The following is a 22,091-nucleotide window of genomic DNA, read 5'->3' as shown; positions in this document are numbered from 1 at the left end:
CATCAGCTGGGAAGGTGTTAAACTGTGGTCTTTGAGCAATGGGTGGAACTGCACAGCTCTTCACAAATCGCTTCACAGTTAGAGTTTTTTTTTTTGCTTGTTTATTTTTACCATTACGTTACTTTACATCCCATTAGTCTGAACGTCTTAAATAAATGATACTGCATTTACCTCAATAAACAAACCCATACAATGCTTTGCATTGGCATGCATCGGAAGTGCTATACAGGGGCAGTGTACAGTTGTAGACATAAAAAAAACAATAAAAAAACACTAAAATCACACCTTTAAAACCACTAAAATGACAACAATAAACAACAAAATCAAGATCAAATATTTAAAAATAGAAAAATAGAAAACATAGTTGAATATACAGGCCTCTTGTTAGAAAACCGAGGCTGAAAACCAAATGTACACGAAACAACCTTCAGTCTTCACTGATTCCCTTCTTAGCAAAAGTTTGGACACACCTGGTTGATTGTGAGCTAATAATAATAATCCTCTTGATGCTAGGGTGAGCATAGGCAGGATAGGATGTCATGGCTGGGGGGGGGGGGGGTTCACACCTGGACTTGTACATAGACCTTAATCTTTACATTAACATACTCTAGCTGCATGGATTTAGAGGAATGTCCACCCTCACACACAAACACACATACTGCCACAGGCCTACTGGAAACCCACCCCCCACCCACTACATCCTATTTTGATCTCCTCTGGATCACTCTAGCGTCAGCATGCATTCGACCAGGAGTGTCCAAACTTTTGACTGATACTTTTCCCTTAAAACAGATTATATTTTCACAAAAACATGAAGATGTTTATCGAATTGTGAAGATATTCAATGAACGTTTCCCTCAGTGAGGTCAGACTGGGCGTCTGATCAGTCTTATCTCTTTCCTCCACGCCGTTGCTGCCGCTGCTGTGTTTCATCAGGCCCTCATGTGAATGATTCTGCTGTCCTGCCTCTGGGGTTCATGGCCGCAAAGCAGAAGTTCAGGTACATGTTCACCCTTACTTGTCTTTTTTCCAGCCGTTTGTGTCCCTGAAAACACATGGAGTGTTCCATTTTATATGAAGTGTCTCTAATAACTACAACCAAGCTCGACTGAAATTTGCAGCTGAACCACACGGACAAAGCCAAAGTCATCTGTTCTGGAGCAAAGCTGACGCATTCAAACCCAGGAACACTGCACCAGCTGTTAAGCATGGTGGTGGTAGCCCTAAAAGTAGCATCAAGTCTGGACACCACCCAAAATGTAATGAAACCAATCTTGCCAAAAGGAGTGGTCAAATCTAGTGTAGTTAACCGGTAACCCTGGTCCATGTAATAACGATGTAATGACTGGTCATCTGTTTGCTTTACATTCATCACAATGAATCAAGTCTTAGGGCTTAATAGACCGTGTTTAGATCATTGGATCACCTTTATCTGATCTCCTTTAGTAACTTCTTAGTGTGGGTGCAACCACTGCTCCAAAATCAACACCTTCAAGCTTAAGTAAAGGTTGCGGCTCAATGCCCCTAAGAACACTTTACCAACTGTTAAACGTGGTGGTGGTAGCTTAACACGGCATGCCTAAAAGTTGGGACTGTGACAAGAAATCTAAAAAGATTAACTGAATCAGTTACTTTGAGGCAATGTTATTTTGGGGTACACTGCTTTGAGGCAACGTTATTTTGGGGTACACTGCTTTGAGGCAACATTTAGGGGTACACTGCTTTGAGGCAATGTTTTGGGCTACACTGCTTTGAGGCAACATTTAGGGGTACACTGCTTTGAGGCAATGTTTTGGGCTACACTACTTTGAGGCACTGCTCTTTGGGGTACATTGAATTGAGTCAATGTTTTTTGGGGTACACTGCCTTGAGGCAACATTTTGGGGTATACTACTTTGAGGCAATGTTTTGGGGTATTTTGCTTTGAGGCAACATTTTGGGGTACACTGCTTTGTGGCAACATTTCGGGGTACACTACTTTGAGACAATGTTTTTGGGGTATTTTGCTTTGAGGCAACATTTAGGGGTACACTGCTTTGAGGCAATGTTTTAGGTATACATTGCTTTGAGGCACTGCTCTTTGGGGTACACTGAATTGAGTCAATGTTTTTTGGGGTACACTGCTTTGAGGCAACATTGTGGGGTACACTGCTTTGTGGCAACATTTCGGGGTACACTACTTTGAGACAATGTTTTTGGGGTATTTTGCTTTGAGGCAACATTTAGGGGTACACTACTTTGAGGCAACATTTTGGGGGTACACTGCTTTGAGGCAACATGTTTTTGGGGTATGTTGCTTTGAGGCAACATTTTGGGGTACACTGCTTTGAGGAAACGTTTTTGGGGTACATTGCTTTGAGGTAATATATTGTTTTCAAGTCATGTGACTACTGTATGATGTAATCTGAAGTAATGTACAGGTCTGTTACCAAATTGCTTTGCTACCAACAACTATGGTGAACATGTCTTCTGTTCTCTGACCTTTGTGGAGTTGTGGAATGGCCGAGGGTCGGTCAGTACTGAAGGTGTTTTCTGGACAAAGCAGGTGTTCTGCGCTGCAGGTGGGCCGCAGGTGGTGCTGGCTGGGTAGTAGCAGTGTCTGGGGCTGAGAAGTAAGCATCCGAGTTGCTATAAACAGCGGCTCTCTCTCCCGGATATTCAGTACTGACTGCAAATAGAAAGAGAGAGAGAGAGAGAGAGAGAGAGAGAGAGAGAGAAAGAGAGAGAGAGAGAGAGAGAGAGAGAGGTTACCTATACAAAATAAATCACACGAGCATGGTCTATCACTCAGCCAGATGAAATCAATCAGCCAAGACATGTTTAATAGCTAGTGGGAGATGCTAGGCTAACACTGCTAACAAACACTGGATTTAGACTGTCCCCAGTCTCATTTTTGGAAAGTCACGCCCCAAAAGGTTAGAGAGTTGTAGACGTACCAGCCGAGTGGCACTGGCTCTGATGATCATCTCCTCTCAGAGCTTCTGAAGGTAAGAATAAACCGTGGCTGCTGCCATGAACCTGGTTTCCATGGAACGCACTGGGGGACAAGGAGCCTCTGCCAGAGGAGGAAGACGACTGGCTGCCTGAGGTTGAGGCGTTGCTGCCAGAGCCAATCGATTCAGGCCTGGACAGAGCTGTGTCTTTTTGAAGGCTGGACAGCAGCAGATTTGGTGTTTTTACTAATCCTTCAATTTCTGGAAAAGAGTAAACAGGTCCATGAACATTTCCTGACTCTTAGAGAGAGCAGTGGTGTGATTAGAACACAATCACAGTCAGATGGAGGTCTCTGAATACAAAAAGTAGTGATTAGAACCAATCACAGTTAGAGGGTGGACTCAGAATAAACTAAGTGGTGATTAGAACCAATCACAGTCAGAGGGTGGACTCAGAATACAAAAAGTAGTGATTAGAACCAATCACAGTCAGAGGGAGGTCCAAGAATAAACTAAGTGGTGATTAGAACCAATCACAGTTAGAGGGTGGACTCAGAATAAAAGAAATTGTGATTAGAACCAATGACAGTCAGAGGGAGGTCCCAGAACAAACAATCATGCAATTAGAGCAAGTCACGGTCAGGGGGAGGTTTCACAAAACTTAGGTAGTGATTAGAACCAATCACAGTCAGGGGGAGGTCTCAGAAAAAAATTAGATACTGATTAGAACTAACTACAGTCAGGGGGAGGTCCCAGAATAAACTAAGTGGTGATTAGAACCAATCACAGTTTAGAGGGAGGACTCAGAATAAAAAAAGTAGTGATTAGAACCAATCACAGTCTGGTAAAGGTGTCAGAATAAACAAAGTGGTTAATAGAACCAATCACAGTCAGAAGGAGGAAAGAAAAAAATTAGTTAGTGATTAGAACCAATCACAGGCTGACTACTGGAGTACTGTAATTTGACATTCCTGATACCCCTGACTGTGATCGGTTCTAATCACACTCTTGTTTGTTCTAAGACCCCCCCCCCCCCCCCCCCCAACCAATTTTTTTTTCAATTCAATTAATATCAAAACCGTACTTAGGGTCAATGCCCAGCTCACAGGTTTATGCTGTAGGTGCTGTATTTAGGGCTACATGAGGCTAATATTACCTCTTCCTGGCAGAAAGCAGGTGATGGCTCTGTCCTGAATAGCTCCCTCGCTGGGCTGGATGTCCACGAAAGCTTTACTAACCACTCCCATGAACGCGCGCTCCTGTCTCCACAACTCTGTGAAGCAAACGTCCCACTGAGTCACGTTTACATTCGCTTCTGACACCGATAATAGCAGCCAAATAGCAGCCAAATGCTTTCACCTCTGTTCTTCAGGGCCTGTTCCCACAGTATCTGCTCCAGGTCGGCAGTCCAGGCCTGCTTGATGTCCGGCCTCTCAGCCTGAAGGATGTAGGTGTCCTGCGCTCTCCTCCTCCTGAACCAAATCTCAAAGCACAGGCCACTCTGCCCGCAGCTCTGGGTCAGCCCTACCTCACAGGTCTGCATTTCAAACATAAAAACAACCGATAAGGTTATATGAGTGAAGCTAGGAGTAATAAAGACTGTATGTGTGCTGAATTTGACCCACCCGTTCATAGCCCCCCAGCACCAGCAATGCTCCCAACACAAGGAGGGTAAGGACTTTTCAATCGACATCACCAGGCAGCCGACATGCTCAAAGGAAAGCGCCGGGTCCCCAGCTCCACTGAACAGCGCCATCTACCCAGTCGATTGTGCTCAATCTGACTGTGATCGCCGATGGCAAAGCCGCAACGGCTCGAGATTCAAACCCATGACCCCTCGGCCATAGTGGCAGCACATTACACTGCTGAGCCACTCAAATAAGCCCCACGTTGGCCATCACTTGAGGCTACCACTCTACTGACTCCAGAATGGTGCGGAGTGCTTGGGCACTCAACAAATGGAGGTGCTACCAGGGCTTATTTGAGTTAAGCCATTGAACCTTGTTTGTAAAAGAGATGTGTAGAAGAATCTTTTGAAGGTTTTTAGAAGTGTCACTTCATGTAAAGGTTGTTTCCCCAGTGATTTATCAGGTTCTTAGCCTTGTTGCTCCCCTGCAAAGCTAACCAAGCTAACCTTATGGAACAGACATGGCTTGCCTTCTCCAAAACATTGCCTTAATCTCTATAAAGGTGTTGAACCACAGTGTGTGGAGTCTGTGGTTTGCAGTGTAGCAAAACAATCTTCAGGCCAAAAGGCCTACAACCAAAGGTTGACGCACCTTAAAAGACTGTTTGTAGACGTACACCTCATCTCCACGGAGGGTTTTCTTCGTCTTGGTGAAGAGGATGAGCTCCTGAAACAGGAACACTCGGCGCAAAGCTCTTTTCTTACGGAACAGCACGTATAACTCGTCCTGCCGAATTAGCTGGCCCTGCTCCTTCAAGTTCAGCTGAATGGAGACAGGTCAGGAGATGCTCATCAAAATACAACCGACTGCTGTTTATTCCTTCGTTCATTTATCCAATACACTGATCAGCCATAACATTAGTACCACTGACAGGTGAGGTGAGAATTACGGGGGCTCCTTTCAGGGGGTGGATATATTGGGCATCTCCAAGATATCAGGCAGGTCTAGCTGGGTGTACCAGGTATGCAGTGGTCAGTACCTACCTACCAAAAGTGCTCCAAGGAAGGACAATGGGTGACCCAGCTGCTAATGTCTTGGTGCCAGACGCCAAGCCTCGTCCATGCCTCGAATGGGCAGATCTGCTGTGGCAGCACAATGGGGGCTACTCAATATTAGGCAGGTGGTACTAATGTTATGGCTGATCGGTGTATCTCCTCATTATCAGCAGGGCTGGTGTTGATAAGACAGACTATGTGACAGGTCTGAAGATTTTGAGTATCTGCTCATATCTGACTCACATCACAGTTGCGGATGGCGTCCATGGTGAGCAGGTCGTTGCCGTGGCGAAGCTGAAAGCGGATGATGTCGGCAGCGGCCTGTATCTCCTGGCGCTCTGAAACCTGTCCCGGTCCACACTCCCCCAGCATCTCCTGCAGCAGCAGGCTGTACTTACTGACCCTCTGCACAGGCTTCAGCAGGTAGGAGGACAGGTCCATGCTGTCTCTCAGCTCCAGCTGCTTACGCTGCACACAGAAGAAAGGGAGGTGTTTCTGATAAAGTGGACAGTGAGTGGATACAAAGTTTTTTTAATAAAGTGGCCAGTGAGTGGAAGCAAAGTGTTTCTAATAAAGTGGACAGTGAGTGGAAGTACAAGGGGTTGTTTCTAATAAAGTGGACAGTGAGTGGAAGCAAAGTGTTTCTAATAAAGTGGCCAGTGAGTGGAAGCAAAGTGTTTCTAATAAAGTGGACAGTGAGTGGAAGTACAAGGGGTTGTTTCTAATAAAGTGGCCAGTGAGTGGAAGCAAAGTGTTTCTAATAAAGTGGACAGTGAGTGGAAGTACAAGGGGTTGTTTCTAATAAAGTGGACAGTGAGTGGAAGCAAAGTGTTTCTAATAAAGTGGCCAGTGAGTGGAAGCAAAGTGTTTCTAATAAAGTGGACAGTGAGTGGAAGTACAAGGGGTTGTTTCTAATAAAGTGGCCAGTGAGTGGAAGCAAAGTGTTTCTAATAAAGTGGACAGTGAGTGGAAGTACAAGGGGTTGTTTCTAATAAAGTGGACAGTGAGTGGAAGCAAAGGAAGGTGTTTCTAATAAAGTGGCCAGTAAATGAAAAACAAGGTAAGTGTTTCTAATAAAGTGGCCAGTAAGTAAAAGTACAAGGGAGTGTTTCTGATAAAGTGGACAGTAAACAGAAGCACAAGAGAGGGGGTTTCTAATAAAGTGGACAGTGAGTGGAAGCACAAGGGGGGTTTCTAATGAAGTGGACAGTGAACGGAAGCACAAGGAATGGATTTCTAATAAAGTGGACAGTGAGTAAAAGTTCAGTTCAGCTGAACTCATTTAGAGTTTTCACCTTTTAGGTTATCTTTCCAGTGTGTGTTGTATGTGTGTAACAAATGCTTATGGCCAAATTCTCTTACCTTGAAGAACTTATGCTGTTGGACCAGAGCATCTGACTGGGGCTTGTTCTTGCTGTAGAGAGCATATAGCCCAAAATTCTCTCTCTGCATCCAAAAGACATGCGAAATGATGTCAGAACACCATGGCTTTGGTGTACAAGCCGATTAAAAGCCAAGCAGGTGCAGAAAATGGCACTACATATTTCGCAATAACAGAAATGAAATGCATAGAAGCCTCTTGCTGGAGGCCATGGAAGACTCACATGTGTGAGGAAGCAGCGGCCCACCCTAAGCGGCTCTCCTCGGCATGCCTCCAGCTCCTGTAGAAAGTAACGGCAGTGGAAGTCATGTAGTTTCTCCAGGTTTCCGAAGATCCTTCCTCGCTGGCCTCTCAGGTCTGGAGGAACGTCTGGCATGGTCAGCAGGGGGACGTAGTGAGTCAGGATGTAACCCAGAGAGCGCACATAGTCCAGCTCTGTCAACAACAACTCCTCCATGATACGCTGCAGCTTTCTGCCAGAAAAGACATGACTTGGTTATCTAGTAACTTCCATAATCACTAGTACTGTAAGTCAGGCAGCTGAAAAACTCATGAGATCTAGAGATCACACATTTAGAGGTCTATTAAATGCAAATGTTACACCACATGGTTATAATATAGTTCTACTTCGCATAAAACCTGGAGATGTACCTGTTTGACATCAGTGTTAGCTTTCAGACAAGAAGAAGACAAAAAAGAAATGAAAGAGATCAGCAGCACTACTAACATGTTTCTATAAATTATGGCCATTGACCATCTCAATCATTCTAGTGTAGATAAACTGTGTCCAAAAGTGTCTAGACGTCCCTTCCCCCTGGATCCCCCTGGACCTTCCCCCTGGACTCAACCACCTTAATGTGCACCCACTGCTGCCAACCTCTTGAGTTGGAGGGCCATTTATGAGACAAACCTACTCATCCAACATCTCTACCTAACCTCACCAATGATCTTGTGGCTGAATACAATCAAATTCCTTCAAATCAATGCTCCGAAATCTAGTGCAAAGCCTCCCCAAACGAGTAGAATCTGTTACTGCAGCAAAAGGCCCACAAACTCCCTATGAATGCCCTTAATTTTGGAAGAAATGCTGGGCAGCAGGCGTCTGGATACTTTTGGACAATGTCTATAAAGAAATGTATAGATGTTAGAATGTAATATCTCACATAGTGTTGCAAGCAGTGCCAGAACCAGCCAATGAAATTGTCCCATCATTTCCCCAGGTGATAGCCTCCTCAGAGTGGAAGGTATGTCCATGGAGCCTTGCTTCGCGGAAGTGGCGTTGACTATCCTGAGTTGTCTCCAGAGGTACCTGGGCGCAGGAGGGCACTGTGGTCTGGGTTCCAGGATACCTAGGATCCGGTATTTGAGACCCAGAACCAAGTTCTGGGTTCTGAGGTTCAACACAGGAGGATGATGAGGTCTGAGATTTTGGGGAACTACAGTCTTCAGTATTGTTCCTCCTGGAGTTGTTCTGCCAAGGGAACCACTGACAACCAACTGTGCCTGAGCCTTCAATCGTTTTCTGCCTGTGATCATGGGATGCAGGTTCGTGGTCTGCAGCTGGAGTTGCCTTGGACCCTTTGCGGCCTTTGCGGGATTGCCTGAAATTGATGTTGAAGCAGGACACAGTGCCGTGGATGCTGTCTCTGTCTCGTTCCTGGCAGACGTTGAGTGATTTCCTACGCAAGATTCCATGTAGAGGCACTGAGGTTCCGTCAGTAGAAACCTCAGCATTGCTTCCCTCTGCTCCACCACCATGCCATCCATAAGGTGAAGACACAGGTACTAAGGGATACTGAGCTTGCTCCAGATCCTGCAGGCATTGCTCCAGTTGCCGACTGACCTCCTGACAGGTTACCCAAGCCATGTTCCAAATTTGCATTGCCTGGGACATCTGCAGAGAGCAAGCTTGGGTCTTTGCCTCCTGGAAGCATTCAGGGGAGAACTCGCTCATTATCTCATGGCATCTCTGAAGAGTGGTCTCCTTCTCTTGGTGGGTCATGCACTGCAGCCTCTCCTGCTCCAACTGTTGCGAACAATCCTTGGCCACTTTAATTGCCTGTGAATATGAAAATGGTACGTCGTACAAAGAGTGGCATTAAATAATCCATCGATTGCATGAAATCTAAATGGAGCAGCTAGTAAGGAAGAGCAACTTACCCTCTCACAGAAGTGGCACAAATTGACCATGGCCTCTAATTCACCACAACACTGCTCTGCTCGAGATAGGAGGTCCGACAAACTGGATTTGAAGGCAGATACCATTGTGTGGAACACTTCTGTCTCAGGGTAGTTTGGCCCCTGAATGCTTTCTGCTTCTGTTACTAACATCATTGCCTGAAGTTTCTGTTCCTGAAATAGACACATCAAGAATGAACCATTTAAGGATGATTCATTAGACACAATATGGACAAAAGTATTAGGACACCTGCTCTCATTTCATTGAATCTTCCAAAATCAAGGGTATTTAAAAGTAACTGTCTCTACTTTTCAGGAAAGATGGCTTTCTATTTGATTTTGGAGCACTGATTTGATTACATTCAGCAGCAAGAGCAAATAGTGAGGTTGGGATGTTGGATGATCCCCGCCATGCTCAACTCTCCAACTCATCTCAAAAGGATTGGGAGGAGCACCATCCATCATTCCAGAGAATTCATTCCACTGCTCCACAGCTCAATGCTGGGGGCTTTGCACCCCTCTAGCCCACCCCGGAATTAGGTATGGTGCCAATATGTTCATGTTTATCTGCTCCAGAGAGTCCTGTTCTATTAGCAATACTTTTCTACGGGGACTAGACAAGCTATGTGTGTTCAGCAATGGTTTTAACTTAAAGAAGCTGAATGCATTCATTAGAAGGGGTGTCCACAAACAGTTGGACATGCAGTATAATGTATAATGAATGAATATATTGCTTCATCCTTAACTATTAAAACATAGAGATGACACTTACATTAGCTTCAGAGAGGAATGTGGTAAAGCTTTGGAGAGTTTTTTGAACTGTCCCACTGGATGCCTCCACAGATTCAGCTTCCAGCAGACGTCTCTCTCCTTCCACATTAAACCACTCCTTTATCTGAAGAGAGAAGACACTGGTTGTAAACATGGGCGAACCCCAATCCTGCTCCTGGAAGTCTTCGTCAAGCAAAAAATAGATGTAAAGTAAATCAAATCAAGGTCTGTATGGTACAATTGCAGGGTACAATTTACCTATTTGCAAAGTGCGGACCACGCTAGCTGAGGCAAGGAGGAGAACTCAAGAAATTTGGGCTGGAGTTCTGGGGGGGCTTCGAGCTGATGGGACCCGAAGCCAGATCCCCCTTGCCAGGTAGAGTTTGAGTATAATTGGATCATCAGGAGGAGCAGGGGTGGTAGTGGGGTTTTCGCAACGAGAACGAGAAGGGAGAGGGACGGTTTTATAGTGTGTAGAAATGGAGGGGAGGAGTTCGGGTCCTTCTCCCAAACGTTCAGTTATTACATAACTCTATTTGGGGTAAATACTGTAGTATTTTGTGATCCGTCCGAAAGCCTAAAGCTGTAAACTGCAGGATTTGCCTGGTAATGTGGGGAAAGGATGATTTTAGGAGTATTGCTATAGTAACTGTAGTCTTGTTTGCCCCCCCATACCTTCCTCCTCCTTCTCTCTCTCTCTTTTTCTACACGTGTAGAGAGAGAGAGACAGAGAGAGAGACTAAGACACTGTTTTTTTTACCTCTCTTCATTCTCTCTTTGTCTCTCTCTTTTCTCACCTTTGGATTTGGACAAACACTGAAAATAAGTATTTCCCAAAAACTGAACCTTTCGGAAGGTTTAGGAAGCAGTCTACACTCCCACCAGCAGCAAGAAGTTCTTGCATGTCAAATGTTTCCAGACCCATGACTGTGATTGGGTACCTTGGTAAACCTTGATTCCATGTCCCTGAGCTGAAGTAGGAAGTGAAGGTGTTGTAGAGACATGTTGGACCTCCTTGCTAGCACATGGACCTGTTCCTCCACCTGATTATATAAGTCCTCCACTGTATCCATGACCACACTAGGGTAAGACATCATTAAATCAATATGATGAAACAACAATAGTTTTGCAATTTGCAAGGTTTCGGCCTATTTGTTGGAGATTTGTTGGAGTCTCTGGTAAGTAGTCTGGTGACTAGCCACAAATTCAAGCAGGATCTCATGCAGACTCAGAGCTGTGAGATTAGCATGTTAGCACTGTAGCATTACCGGCTTTCCTCGCAGTAGGCTGCTCTTACATCACTCTCCCATCTCAATCTGGCCAGCATGGCCCCGCCCTCCCTCTGTAGGTTAACCAAACGGGTGTCTTCCAGCACGTCCTTCATCAGAGCTCTTTGCTCACTGATGCACTGCTGAACGTCCTGCATCCCCGAAATAAAGAGCAGAAATAAAGAGTTTAAAAGAACTATTCTCATAGCCTGAGCTCTGATCTAGGACAGGTTGTCATGAGCCTCCCTCCAGGACAACCTCACAATCTGTCAATCAAAATATAAAACACCCTACAGACTTTTTGCTCCTGACCTGAACACTGTCTATTTTATGGACTCCTTCCAGCTTCTTTATGGCATCACAAAGCAGATGTGTTGCTTCTTTCAGGTCCAGGACAAAGGGGTGCAGTTCCTGTGAACCAAGCAAATATTAATTGCAGTTCTCACAGATTCATAATGGCAAATTCTCCAGGGAAGGCTTTCTACTAGATTTTGGAGCACTGGTGAGGGTTTGATTGCGTTCAGCGACAGGAGTGTTAGTGAGGTCAGGATGCTGGATGATCACCACCCCACCTCATTCCCAGCTCCCCAACTCATCCCAAAAGTACTGGATGGAGCATTGAATGAACTTACTTGATGGAGGTCCAGCCAGTCTCTGTGACTGTAGGGAAACGAGCCATCCAGAGCAGGGGTCAGCTGGCTACACTCCACGAATTTATGAAGGGCTTTGAGGGATGGTACAATCTCCTGCCAAGACAACAGCTGAGGTTTTGTGTCCAGGCTTTGAGTCATTTGAAAGTTGTGTTTGCAACTGTGTATAAGTTGTGTTTTCAAAAATTGAGGTACAAACCATTCCTCCTGAGTGTTTCTCTTGACTGTGGCCTTTCTCCTTACTCATCAGCATTAGCACACAATGGATAGCTTGTGGATCTTGCTTCTGTAATCATCACAAAATGGTCAAAAAACACCACAGGACAATGAATTACTGGGTTGGGTAATTCAATTATGAATAAATTAATTAAGCACTCAGACTACATATGGCGGATTCTCTAGTCATACTGGATCACACCTACCTCCACCAGCTGTAGAGCTTCAACGAATTTTGAGTGTGGTGGTGTCTTTCGGGCATCGTACACAACGGTCATTCCAAGCTCCCTGACCTCCTTCCTGTGTCGGAAATAAGGTTATTAAGGTTTTGAACTGAAAAGATCATTCCTGACAATGGATTTCTGACGTCTGACTATTTCTATATCTCACTAGGCACTGTTTACGCCAAGGCCTGTGAGACACCTCCCATACCTGGTGATGGTATGGAAATAGACAAGTAGCTGAGAAAGCTCCAGGCTGGAGACCAGAGGAGACCTCCAGTACTGGTCATCTCCATGAACCTCTATAACAGCTCTGCTCGAGCGATCTCTGCCACCTGAGGAGAAAATCAGAATCAGGACAGGGGGCAGTGCAGGTGTCGGACAGGGGGGACCTATGCTCTATGACAGAGGTGCACAACTCTATCCAACTATATCCTGCAGAGTTGGGTAGTCACCCTGCTCAAACACACCCACATTGTCTGGTAATTACAGATGAGTGAAATCAGGTCTGATTGAGTAGGGCAACTTCCAAACTTTGCTGAAGACCAGCCCTCCAGGACTGCTCCAAATTATAGGGTTCTCTGCACAAATACCTGTAAGGCAGGTGACTCCTGACTGCAGAAGATCAGTCTCTGCCTTTGATGTAGCTGATGTAGTTGACATAGCTCGGGTTGTAGGCTTTTCTGTATCAGCAATATGTGTCCGTGATGAGGATTCAGGTGTATTTGTCCCAGGTCCGTTAGCAAGAGGGGAGATCGTTTTAGGTTCCTGAGGGTCATCTTCAAAGAAGTAGTAAAAGAAACACATACAGTATATTCATATGGTCATCAACACTGACGACCTTATACATCTTTAGGTAGTATGATTAAAATATTGTAAAATAATAATAATGGTTTGAAATGAACAGCTCCACTTAGCAAATAGGAACATTTGTAGTCCTATAATTCCGGATTGTAGTCCATCTGTTTCTCTGTTTCTCTGTTATTAGCCTCCTTTCACCCTGTTCTTCAATGCCCAGGGCCCCACAGGACTGACCACCACAGATAGGTAGTATTTGGGTGGTGGGTCATTCTCAGCACTGCAGTGACACTGACTAACATGGTGGTGGTGGGTGTGTTAGTGTATGTTGGGCTGGTGGTATTGGAGTGGATCAGATGCAGCAGTGCTGCTGGAGTGTTTAAACACTGTGTCTGTTCACTCACTGTCCCCACTATTAGACACTGTCCCCTACCAAGTTGGTCCACCTTGTAGATGTAAAGTCAGCAACAGAAGCTCAGTATCTGCTTCTGCACAGTTTGTGCTGGTCATCTTATAGTTCTTCAGCAGTCTCTTCACAGCTCTGCTGTGTTCCTGTGGTCCATTGCTGAACAGGGTGAATCAGGGAGCCATGGTATGTCTGGTAGTTGCCTCCAACATGGAGGAAAGGCTAGTTTTATTTGTTTCTGGACATAAACATTACAATATCAGTCTGAAAACCTATCATGGCCCATCAAGAAAAGGTTTAGGTTTATAGAATGATGGCGGCCAAAGTTGGTCTTCAAAGTTTGTAGTTACCAGGGTTTAAACTTGCTAAAAAAAACTCAACTTCAGAAAGAAACTGCAGCAAGCTAGCATGCTGTCTCCAACTAGCCAGGACAGAGAGTGCCCAACCAGCAAGCACTGTGCATACCTTAAGTGGTGCTGACTGAAGTGGATGCAGAAAGCACAGAATGTATGAAGCTCAAATAGACCTTGATTTGCTCTCACCTTGCTTTGGTAATCTTCGTCTGTTTAGTTTTGGAGAAACAAGTCCAAAAGCAGTGGTCTTCTTCCCATGAACTACATGTAGCCTTGGGATCATTTCTTGCTGGCTGTCCCTGCTTCCCTCATTGGGCTGTCCTTGGACAATGACATGACATTTCTCTGAAGTTCCCACCACGGTTGGAGCAAAACAGGTTATGGTTCCATCACGTACGTCCGCTAAGTCCGCAGAGGTGGGCTGAGAGTTCTCAGGAATGGCTCTGTTACCAGCAGCGAAGTTGTGACTTACAGTTCGAGATTGAGGATTATGGTCCGAATGTTCTAGAGCAGTTCTTGTGAGGGTTTTAGACTTTATCCTCATGCAACTCTTAAAGGACTCTGGTTCCTGTAGCCTTCTGTCAATGCCAGGACATTGCTGTGCCTCAGTGTAGGACTTGTATCGACACTCTTGAACCTTAGTCCCGTGTCCGTGCTTCCTCTGCATGCAAGGGGTGCAAGGCTGCTCTGCGAATCTCACGGTACGTACACAGGTAGAGCGGTCTTGAGGTGCAGAAGGGGCGGATGAAGCGGGATCAGATGCAGGTGCAGGAGTCCTTTGCTTTTTGGACCTTGACAGAGGAGTTCTAGGGTGATCCCAAGTCCTAGATAATCCTGTGGAATCCTTTCCTTTGGGGATATCCTTAAGGTTCACATAATCGCTCCCCGAACAGTTCTTATTGCGACTGTCCCAAGTGGTTGGAGATACCCACCCCACTGGCCTGATTCCTGGCTTGGCTGGGTCCATCTCACTCTGCTTGGAGTTGTCTACCAGTCGCAAGGACACTGCAATACCATCCTTAGCAGGACAGATCCTGGTCTCAAGCGAATAGACAGGTGGTGCAGATGAACCCTGCTTGTAACACCTGCTCACAGACTCCTGCTGAGTTGAGGAACCAGAACAAGCCATGTGTCGTGGCTTATCTACAAACTCTGGGTTGGCCACCTCTTCCCAAGGCACCTTGACTATACCCTGCTCAGTGGCCAGCAGGCAGCGGCTGAGCAGCTCGCCATGCCTGCCCGCGTTGAGCTTTTGCAGCCAGTCCTGGGTAAAGATACTGGAGTAGGAGGTCTCCGGGATCGGGGTCTCCTTCAGCTCACGGCTCTCCTCGTCCAGCAGGCTCCGGACCACGATGCCAGCCACCTGCTTCCCAAATGGTGCCACTTGCAGGTAGAAGTCACCCAGGGAGAGCAACAGAGGGTCGATGGGAGCAAGATGGACTACAACATGGTCATGGAGGCACAGTGGCCAGCCGGCATGGCGGAACAGCACGTCAGAGTATGGGGCCTGTCCAGAAAACAGAAGCCTTCAATACAGCAAAATGCATGCTGGACCATAACCCTTTGAAGCCACTAATACTTGTAATTAACTACATAAGCAGGTAATTAAGGCTACGTTCACACTGCAGGTAAAGCGGCCTAAATCTGATAAAAAGATTTAAGGCTGTTCATACTGTCCTTTTAATGTGACCTATGTCCAACAGTGGTCTGAAGAGCAAAGCTTCATGTGGAGCTTTGATTTATCTTCTCCAGCATCGCAGGAGTTATGAAGGAGTTCCAGTGTCTGACAGCTGGACTAACAAAAAGACTAGCTCAAAATCACCTGCCCAGATGAACACTGCTGAAATCATTCTTCCAATAAAATCAACACCACTGAATGCGAAATGTAATGTATGGATACATATGACATGAATACGTATAGGAGTTGGGCCACTTTTGGGCCACTTCTGTGTGAACGTAGCTACATTGACATTTACATTTCAGACATTTAGCAGATGCTCTTCTCTAGTGCTTTACTATTTACCCAAGAAGAACCTCAGCTAGTTTGAATAGACTAAAAATTCAAAGATCCTCTAATCTTAGACTCTACTAAACACAAGTCAATAAAGTGACCATAGTACTCTTCTCTTCGCCTGAGTACTCTCAGAAGAGGAGGGTCTTCAGTCTGGGTTTGAAGACAGTGAGCGTTGGACTCTGCTGTTCGGACACCCAGGGGAAGTTCGTTCCACCACTTCGGTGCAGGACAGTAAAAAGTCTGGACGCTCGTCTTCCGTGGCTCTTAAAGGATGGTGGGTCGAGCCGAGCCGTACTTGAAGCTGGAAGGGCTCTTAGTGCAGATCGGCTTTTGACCATCGCCATCAAGTACGGCGGGGCTGGCTGGTCCGTTCTTGGCTTTGTAGGCCAGAGTCAGGGGTTTGAATCTGATGACCTGGGCATCAGCTACAGGAAGCCAGTGAAGAGAGAACGTAGCAGTGGAGAGACATGGCTGAATTTAGGAACGTTGAATAGCTCTTAATATTACAATGAAACACAGTAACTCCAGATGGTTTAGGTTTAGAATGAAAAATATTATGGAAGGAATAACAGTCTTGCAAAGCTTGCTGTTATTTTAGATACTGTAAACATGTGGTGTTTGGCTCCCTCTAGTGAAACTCTACTCTAATTACAGGTAGAACCAGGTTAGAAAAGCAGGTTACATGCTGTGCCACTCTCCAAACAAAACTGGTCCCAGCAAGTAACTTCTGATGTTACTTATCTGGAGATATCATGTAACAGGAATGCTTCTGTTGTTGGACATATGCTACAGATCTTGACAGATCTCTAGCAAGTCTAGTGTTACTTAAATAGCTGGCCAGACAAACACCATAAGGCCTGATATCTGATCCAGGTGCAGATCTTCTTCTTCTTCTTTTGCTTGGTTTATTACAGCATGTTGTAAAAGAGATCCCGGAAGCTGTAATGCTGCAAATATTCATATGCAAAACTTGCAACATAGATAGAAGAGGGTTAGGGGGTCGTTTTCAAAATTTCCACAGTTAACATAAACAGGCAATCAGTGTGGTCTGCTCCATTCTAGAGTGGAGACGAAAGCAAGCAGACATCTGAAGACTGGAATACGCTATTCTACGACCTCTTTGAGAAGGTTCTCGCTCATTTATCTCGTTCTTTGTCAGGTGTGTCTCATTTTGTCCCGGCACTCACACAAGCTTCTTGTTGCACGCTCTCCAGAAGTCGCCTGGCTGGGGTGAGGAAGTCCGTCAGGCACAGAAGGGTGTCCCCGTGGTAGTGATCGTCGATGACCTGAAAGAGCTGGCTGAGGACAGTGGGAGCTGTGGCCTCAAATGGAGGATAGAGGGCAGATAGGGAGCTCTGGACGGTCGAATCCAGGGATTCTGGGTTCTGCGCAAAGAAACACAAAGCAATGCAACCGTGACCTGTAGTGACCTGTTGTGACCTGTTGGCTCTACAGGCTCTTGTAAATGGTTCTTCAAATATAAGCAAAGACTAGGTTCTACCTAGCACCCAAAGAACCCTCTTTTCAGTACTATACAGAACCCTTTTTAATTGGAGTGTACACGTAAGGCCTATTGTAGGCCTCTCGCTCCAGTGGCGAGGCTTAAGGTACAAACCTAAGAGATACAGGAGGAAATGTATCCAGCCAAATGTGGGCTTGGCTAGATACACCATGTGTCCAAATGTTTGTGGACACCCCTTCTAATGAATGCATTCAGCTACTTTTTAAGTTGCACTCATTGCTGACATGGATGTACAAATGCCCTGTAGAGAAGAAGTACTGCCAATAGAATAGGACTGTCTGGAGCAGATCAACATCATGAACCTATTGGCACCATCTCTACTGCCAGGCATGGGCTAGAGGGGTATAAAGCCCCCCAGCATTGAGCTGTGTTCTCTGGAATGATGATGGTGGCGCTCCGTCCAGTACTTTTGGGATGAGTTGGGGACAGATGAGGTGGGGTGGTGATCATCATTCAACATTCTGACATCACTAATGCTCTTGTCGTGAATGCAATCAAATCCTCACAGCAATGCTCCTCCTCCAAAATCTAGTAGAAAGCCTCCTTCGCTGGACAGTAGAGACAGTCACTCCAACAAAAATCCAGTCAACTCTTTTAATAGCCTTAATAGCTCAAACTTTTTGGGTATTTTCAGAGTATAATGCTGAACGTCTGTAGAGCGGCTGTCCTGTTCAGCAAAGTGCTAAACCATAGAGAATCCCAGCATGGTTTCAGGACAGGGTCTTGCAGTAAGTAGGCCATCTAGTATTCCAAAAAAAAGCCCATCCATCAAGGTTATCCACACCTGCCTGTATCGCTGGCCTTATTAGGGACGTGAGCGGTTCTTTAGGCGCCTGTAGAACATGACTGGTCTTCGGTTTCGCTGGTTTAGTGAAGCGGATTGCCAAGAGGCCTGTGAATCCACATCAGTTTGGGGTCAAAGGCTCAAGAGACCCCAGTGAACTATCCGTCAACACCCTCGGTCAAGCGACCACTGTGAGAACTGATGACTTGGTCAGAATTCATACGCTTCTGGATGTGAACTGATCTACACTTGTGCAGTCGTAGTCGTATTGCACGGGGTGGAAAGGCTTCTTCTCCCTGGAATAGCGACAGGTCATTGCTGGGCCATGAACAAAGGTGGCAAATATAAATCCATCCCAGGATTTTGCTGGGATGGTTCCATGGGTGGATTTTTGCTTTCTGGACCTAGATTTGCCACCTTTGGCCACGAATCAGTGCAAAGGTGAGGGATACGTCATGGGGAAATGTCATAGTTTGACCTGCAATGGGAATTAACATGGACGCAGTGGAGGATCACATCAGGCAGGTTATAACTGATTGTCTTTATGTAAGTTAAAGTGACTTAGGGACCTATAGGTTTACAGGGTTTCTGGAAACCTGGAAAGTCATGGAAAATAAACATGATAGAATCCAGTACTGAATAGTCCTTGAAAAATAACAAAATTAATGTTATTGTAATTAAATTTTACGTCATTTTATATATAATAATAATAATAATAATAAACACAAACTTTTATAGTGGGTGGTTGGTCTGGTGCAACAGATAGCACCACTACCTGCCAGTGAGCTACCACACCGATAAGAGTCCTTGGGCAAGACTCCTCACACTACATTGGCTCATCTCTGTAATACGAGTGACCCTGTAAATCGCTCTGGATAAGAGCATCAGCTAATGTAACAGTAAATGTTACATTACAGTAAATGTAATAATTTTTTACATGACCAATCGCTACCCCTATTTCATATGACTGACCATGCACAGTCTTGGCCATGGTATCATGAATGTGCATTATGTTGTTATCTAGCTAGCCTGGACATTCCCAACAACTAGCGTGGACTAAACATTCCCGTAAACAAATTATGGGGACATAACGTCCCAGAATGTTTCGTTTTTTGGTCCTTGAGTCATGGAAAGTCCTTGAATTTGAAATTGGCTAAAGTGTTTGAACCCTGGGTTTATTGCTGAGACCAGATGGAGCAGTTTGGATCCACAAAAAATGTGGAGGTTCTTTACACTCTGAGAAAAAGGTTAAGGGGTAAAACTTCAGGAAGCTCAACTGGCATCGCTCCAAAGAACCGTTTTAGCATCTTTATTTTTAAGTATGGTCTGAAAGACTGACTCAGAATCGGTCTGGAAGATTGATTACGCTCTACTGTGCGGTTTGAAAGAGGCCGTAAAGAGGCAGCTAGTGTCCCGGAGGAGTCTGCAGTTTCACATTCCCACTGTTTCCTGACCCCATGGCCACAAGCTCCTCTTTTAGAGTCGGCTGGATTTAGCTCAACCGCCCCGTCACAACCACAGCAGACTTAGGAGCTCACACGAATGACGGACGTTCCTCTCCACTTCATGGAGTGGTGGTGTGTTTTTAGACCCCCGTTTCCACCTGGGCACTACACCTGCGTCCTCAGTATCAGGAGAAGGCCACTTCAGGAGGTGGTCTGAGACCCTGTTTCCACCTGGTCATCATAAGACTAGTACCTGGACTGCATCCCTGATACGATTTCAGCCAAAATGGTTCTCAATGGACCAAAAAGGGTTCCTCTAAGGCGTCGAGTGTCATCAGGGTGTCAAATCAGTTGTCCACATGTCCTGATATAGGGCTAACTCCCTCCCGCAGCTGTCCCACAGACATGGTGTTCTGTCCTCGCCCTCAGAAGGACGTGATAAATGCTCACAGTTGTGCTTCAGTCACCTTTGACCCTCACACCCCTCAGTCAGCTCACATGACTGACCGGCACCTACTGGTCTACCAGTGTCTTACTCCGAAGGATGTGCATGAGTGTTAGGGACAGTGTATGGCCGAGAGAGTAATGCTTTACAGAGGGATGTGGGTAGAGAGAGGAGTGGGATTGGAAAAGACAGCTGCCCTTTGAACAGAGTGCTACGCCCCGAGGAGGTCCCAAAGAAAAGTCGGAGGAAGACCTTCGCTGGAGACGGGTCTGCATGCACCACAGTCAGATGCCAATCAGCGTGAGCTAAGCTTAGAATGGCATGTTGCTAACTTGCTAACGGCTACCGCTTATTCTCCTTAGTGCACCAAACCATTACGTCACACATACCTGTACACTCCTATTACATATAGCACCAAAAAGGGTTCCACTACTGTTACGAGTAAATACACGATATGGACAGAAGTATTGGGACACCTGCTCACTCACTGTTTCTTCCTCTTTTTTTGGAGCATTGATGATTGAGGATTTGATTGCATTCGTTCAGTGACAAGAGCGTTAGTGAGGTCAGGATGTTGGGTGATGATCACCACCAGCTTCACCATCCATCATTCCAGAGAACACAGTTCTTCCACTGCTCCACAGCTCAATGCTGGGGGATTTTACACCCCTCTAGCCCACGCCTGACATTAGGCACAGTGCCAATAGGGTCATGTTTATCTGCTGAAGTACAACAATTTTAATTATGCTCATGTATTAATTTTGTTTATAATAACTACAGCTACCAACTGTAATAATACTTGGCACAAGTATAAAAATAAAAAATACTAAGTACAAGTATCAAAATTTGTAGAAGTACCAGAAGTACCAATTTTAAAAAATACTAAGTACAAGTACCAAAATAAATAACACTTAGTACAATTACTAATTTTACTAATACTAATTACGAGTACCCATTTTAAATATACTAAGTGCAAGTACCAATTAAAAAAAACTAAGTACAAATACCAAAATGAATAATACTAAGTACAAGTACCCATTTGACTAATACTAAGTACAAATACCAAAATTAATAATATTAATAATACTAAGTACAAGTACCAATTTTAAACATACTAAGTACAAACATACTACTCAGTATTAGGCATGTGGTGTTATTGTTATGGCTGATTGGTGTATGTGCAAGCTTGTACAACCAGAATACCCTGTGCAAACCAGCAAGCTTGGTCCAGCGTGGCGGGGTTGACCGGGGTGAAGTACAGTTGTAGCACTAGCCCTATGTTCACGTATCTTAGTGACATCAGCTAACGGCTCAGGAATGTTAGCAGCATGTGTGTGTTTTGACTACTAACCACCTCGAGGTTCAGCGGATCCAGCAGAATTCCAGGAGAAAATGTTCACCAGGACAAAAAGGGATCAGCTTCGGGACGGTAGTGTTGGCCACAGGGTGTGGCAGCAGTGACCCTATAAACCACCACTCAGCTCTCCACATATCCCAGACATGGAATTTGGGCATGATGCTCACGGCCTCACAGCTCAGCTCTACTGAGAGAGTTTTGAGGAACAGGTTCCTCAAGGGTTCCTCAGTCTGTCTCTTTTGGTTCTATTTGGAACTTATCTCAAAGAAGCATCTGAATGCTAATGCGGTTCTTTGCCTGGTTAAATGGTTCAAGCATATATACAAACATCCTGTAAATGGTTCTAGGTAGCACCATGATGGGTTCCATCATTGGTGAAAGTCAAATAACCCATTTTTTATACACTGCAATATATGAGCAATAACATCTGCCATGATTACACATCTGTCACAGTGACTAGACCGTCCCCTGGGTGTTCCTGTATTGCCCTGCTATGTGTGTGTGTGTGTGTGTGTGAATACTCCCAATAAATACTCAATACCCTGAATAGCGACACACAAATACACACACACACACACACACACACTTTCCTCTCTCTTTCACACTCTCAAACTCTCTCTCTCTCTCTCTACCATATACTCCAACAGAACTACTGTAAACTACCAT

General features: G+C 45.3%; 1 protein-coding gene across 1 annotated transcript in view; it reads right to left on the bottom strand.

Moving 5' to 3' along the window:
- Nucleotides 1-71: 71 nt before the first annotated feature.
- kiaa1755 (KIAA1755 ortholog) overlaps nucleotides 72-22,091 on the bottom strand; it is a 23,291-nt gene continuing 1,271 nt past the window's right edge. Inside the window, exons 2-23 of the mRNA XM_072697483.1 lie at nucleotides 17,060-17,257; nucleotides 14,048-15,365; nucleotides 12,895-13,080; nucleotides 12,513-12,636; nucleotides 12,287-12,380; nucleotides 12,064-12,150; nucleotides 11,847-11,960; nucleotides 11,527-11,625; nucleotides 11,215-11,366; nucleotides 10,888-11,026; nucleotides 9,948-10,070; nucleotides 9,158-9,349; nucleotides 8,161-9,056; nucleotides 7,221-7,470; nucleotides 6,979-7,062; nucleotides 5,860-6,084; nucleotides 5,213-5,383; nucleotides 4,293-4,470; nucleotides 4,090-4,206; nucleotides 2,937-3,194; nucleotides 2,482-2,668; nucleotides 72-1,045 (exon numbers count right to left, since the gene is read on the bottom strand). Coding sequence (XP_072553584.1) covers nucleotides 2,514-2,668; nucleotides 2,937-3,194; nucleotides 4,090-4,206; nucleotides 4,293-4,470; nucleotides 5,213-5,383; nucleotides 5,860-6,084; nucleotides 6,979-7,062; nucleotides 7,221-7,470; nucleotides 8,161-9,056; nucleotides 9,158-9,349; nucleotides 9,948-10,070; nucleotides 10,888-11,026; nucleotides 11,215-11,366; nucleotides 11,527-11,625; nucleotides 11,847-11,960; nucleotides 12,064-12,150; nucleotides 12,287-12,380; nucleotides 12,513-12,636; nucleotides 12,895-13,080; nucleotides 14,048-15,365; nucleotides 17,060-17,257 — 5,160 coding nt within the window. The 3' untranslated portion in view covers nucleotides 72-1,045; nucleotides 2,482-2,513. The remainder of the gene's footprint in view (nucleotides 1,046-2,481; nucleotides 2,669-2,936; nucleotides 3,195-4,089; nucleotides 4,207-4,292; nucleotides 4,471-5,212; nucleotides 5,384-5,859; nucleotides 6,085-6,978; nucleotides 7,063-7,220; nucleotides 7,471-8,160; nucleotides 9,057-9,157; nucleotides 9,350-9,947; nucleotides 10,071-10,887; nucleotides 11,027-11,214; nucleotides 11,367-11,526; nucleotides 11,626-11,846; nucleotides 11,961-12,063; nucleotides 12,151-12,286; nucleotides 12,381-12,512; nucleotides 12,637-12,894; nucleotides 13,081-14,047; nucleotides 15,366-17,059; nucleotides 17,258-22,091) is intronic.

The sequence above is a fragment of the Salminus brasiliensis genome, chromosome 14, assembly GCF_030463535.1.
Source record: "Salminus brasiliensis chromosome 14, fSalBra1.hap2, whole genome shotgun sequence".
Classification (NCBI taxonomy): Eukaryota; Metazoa; Chordata; class Actinopteri; order Characiformes; family Bryconidae; genus Salminus; species Salminus brasiliensis.
The sequence above is the reverse complement of the archived record's forward strand: the minus strand, read 5'-3'. Positions and strand labels throughout refer to the sequence as shown.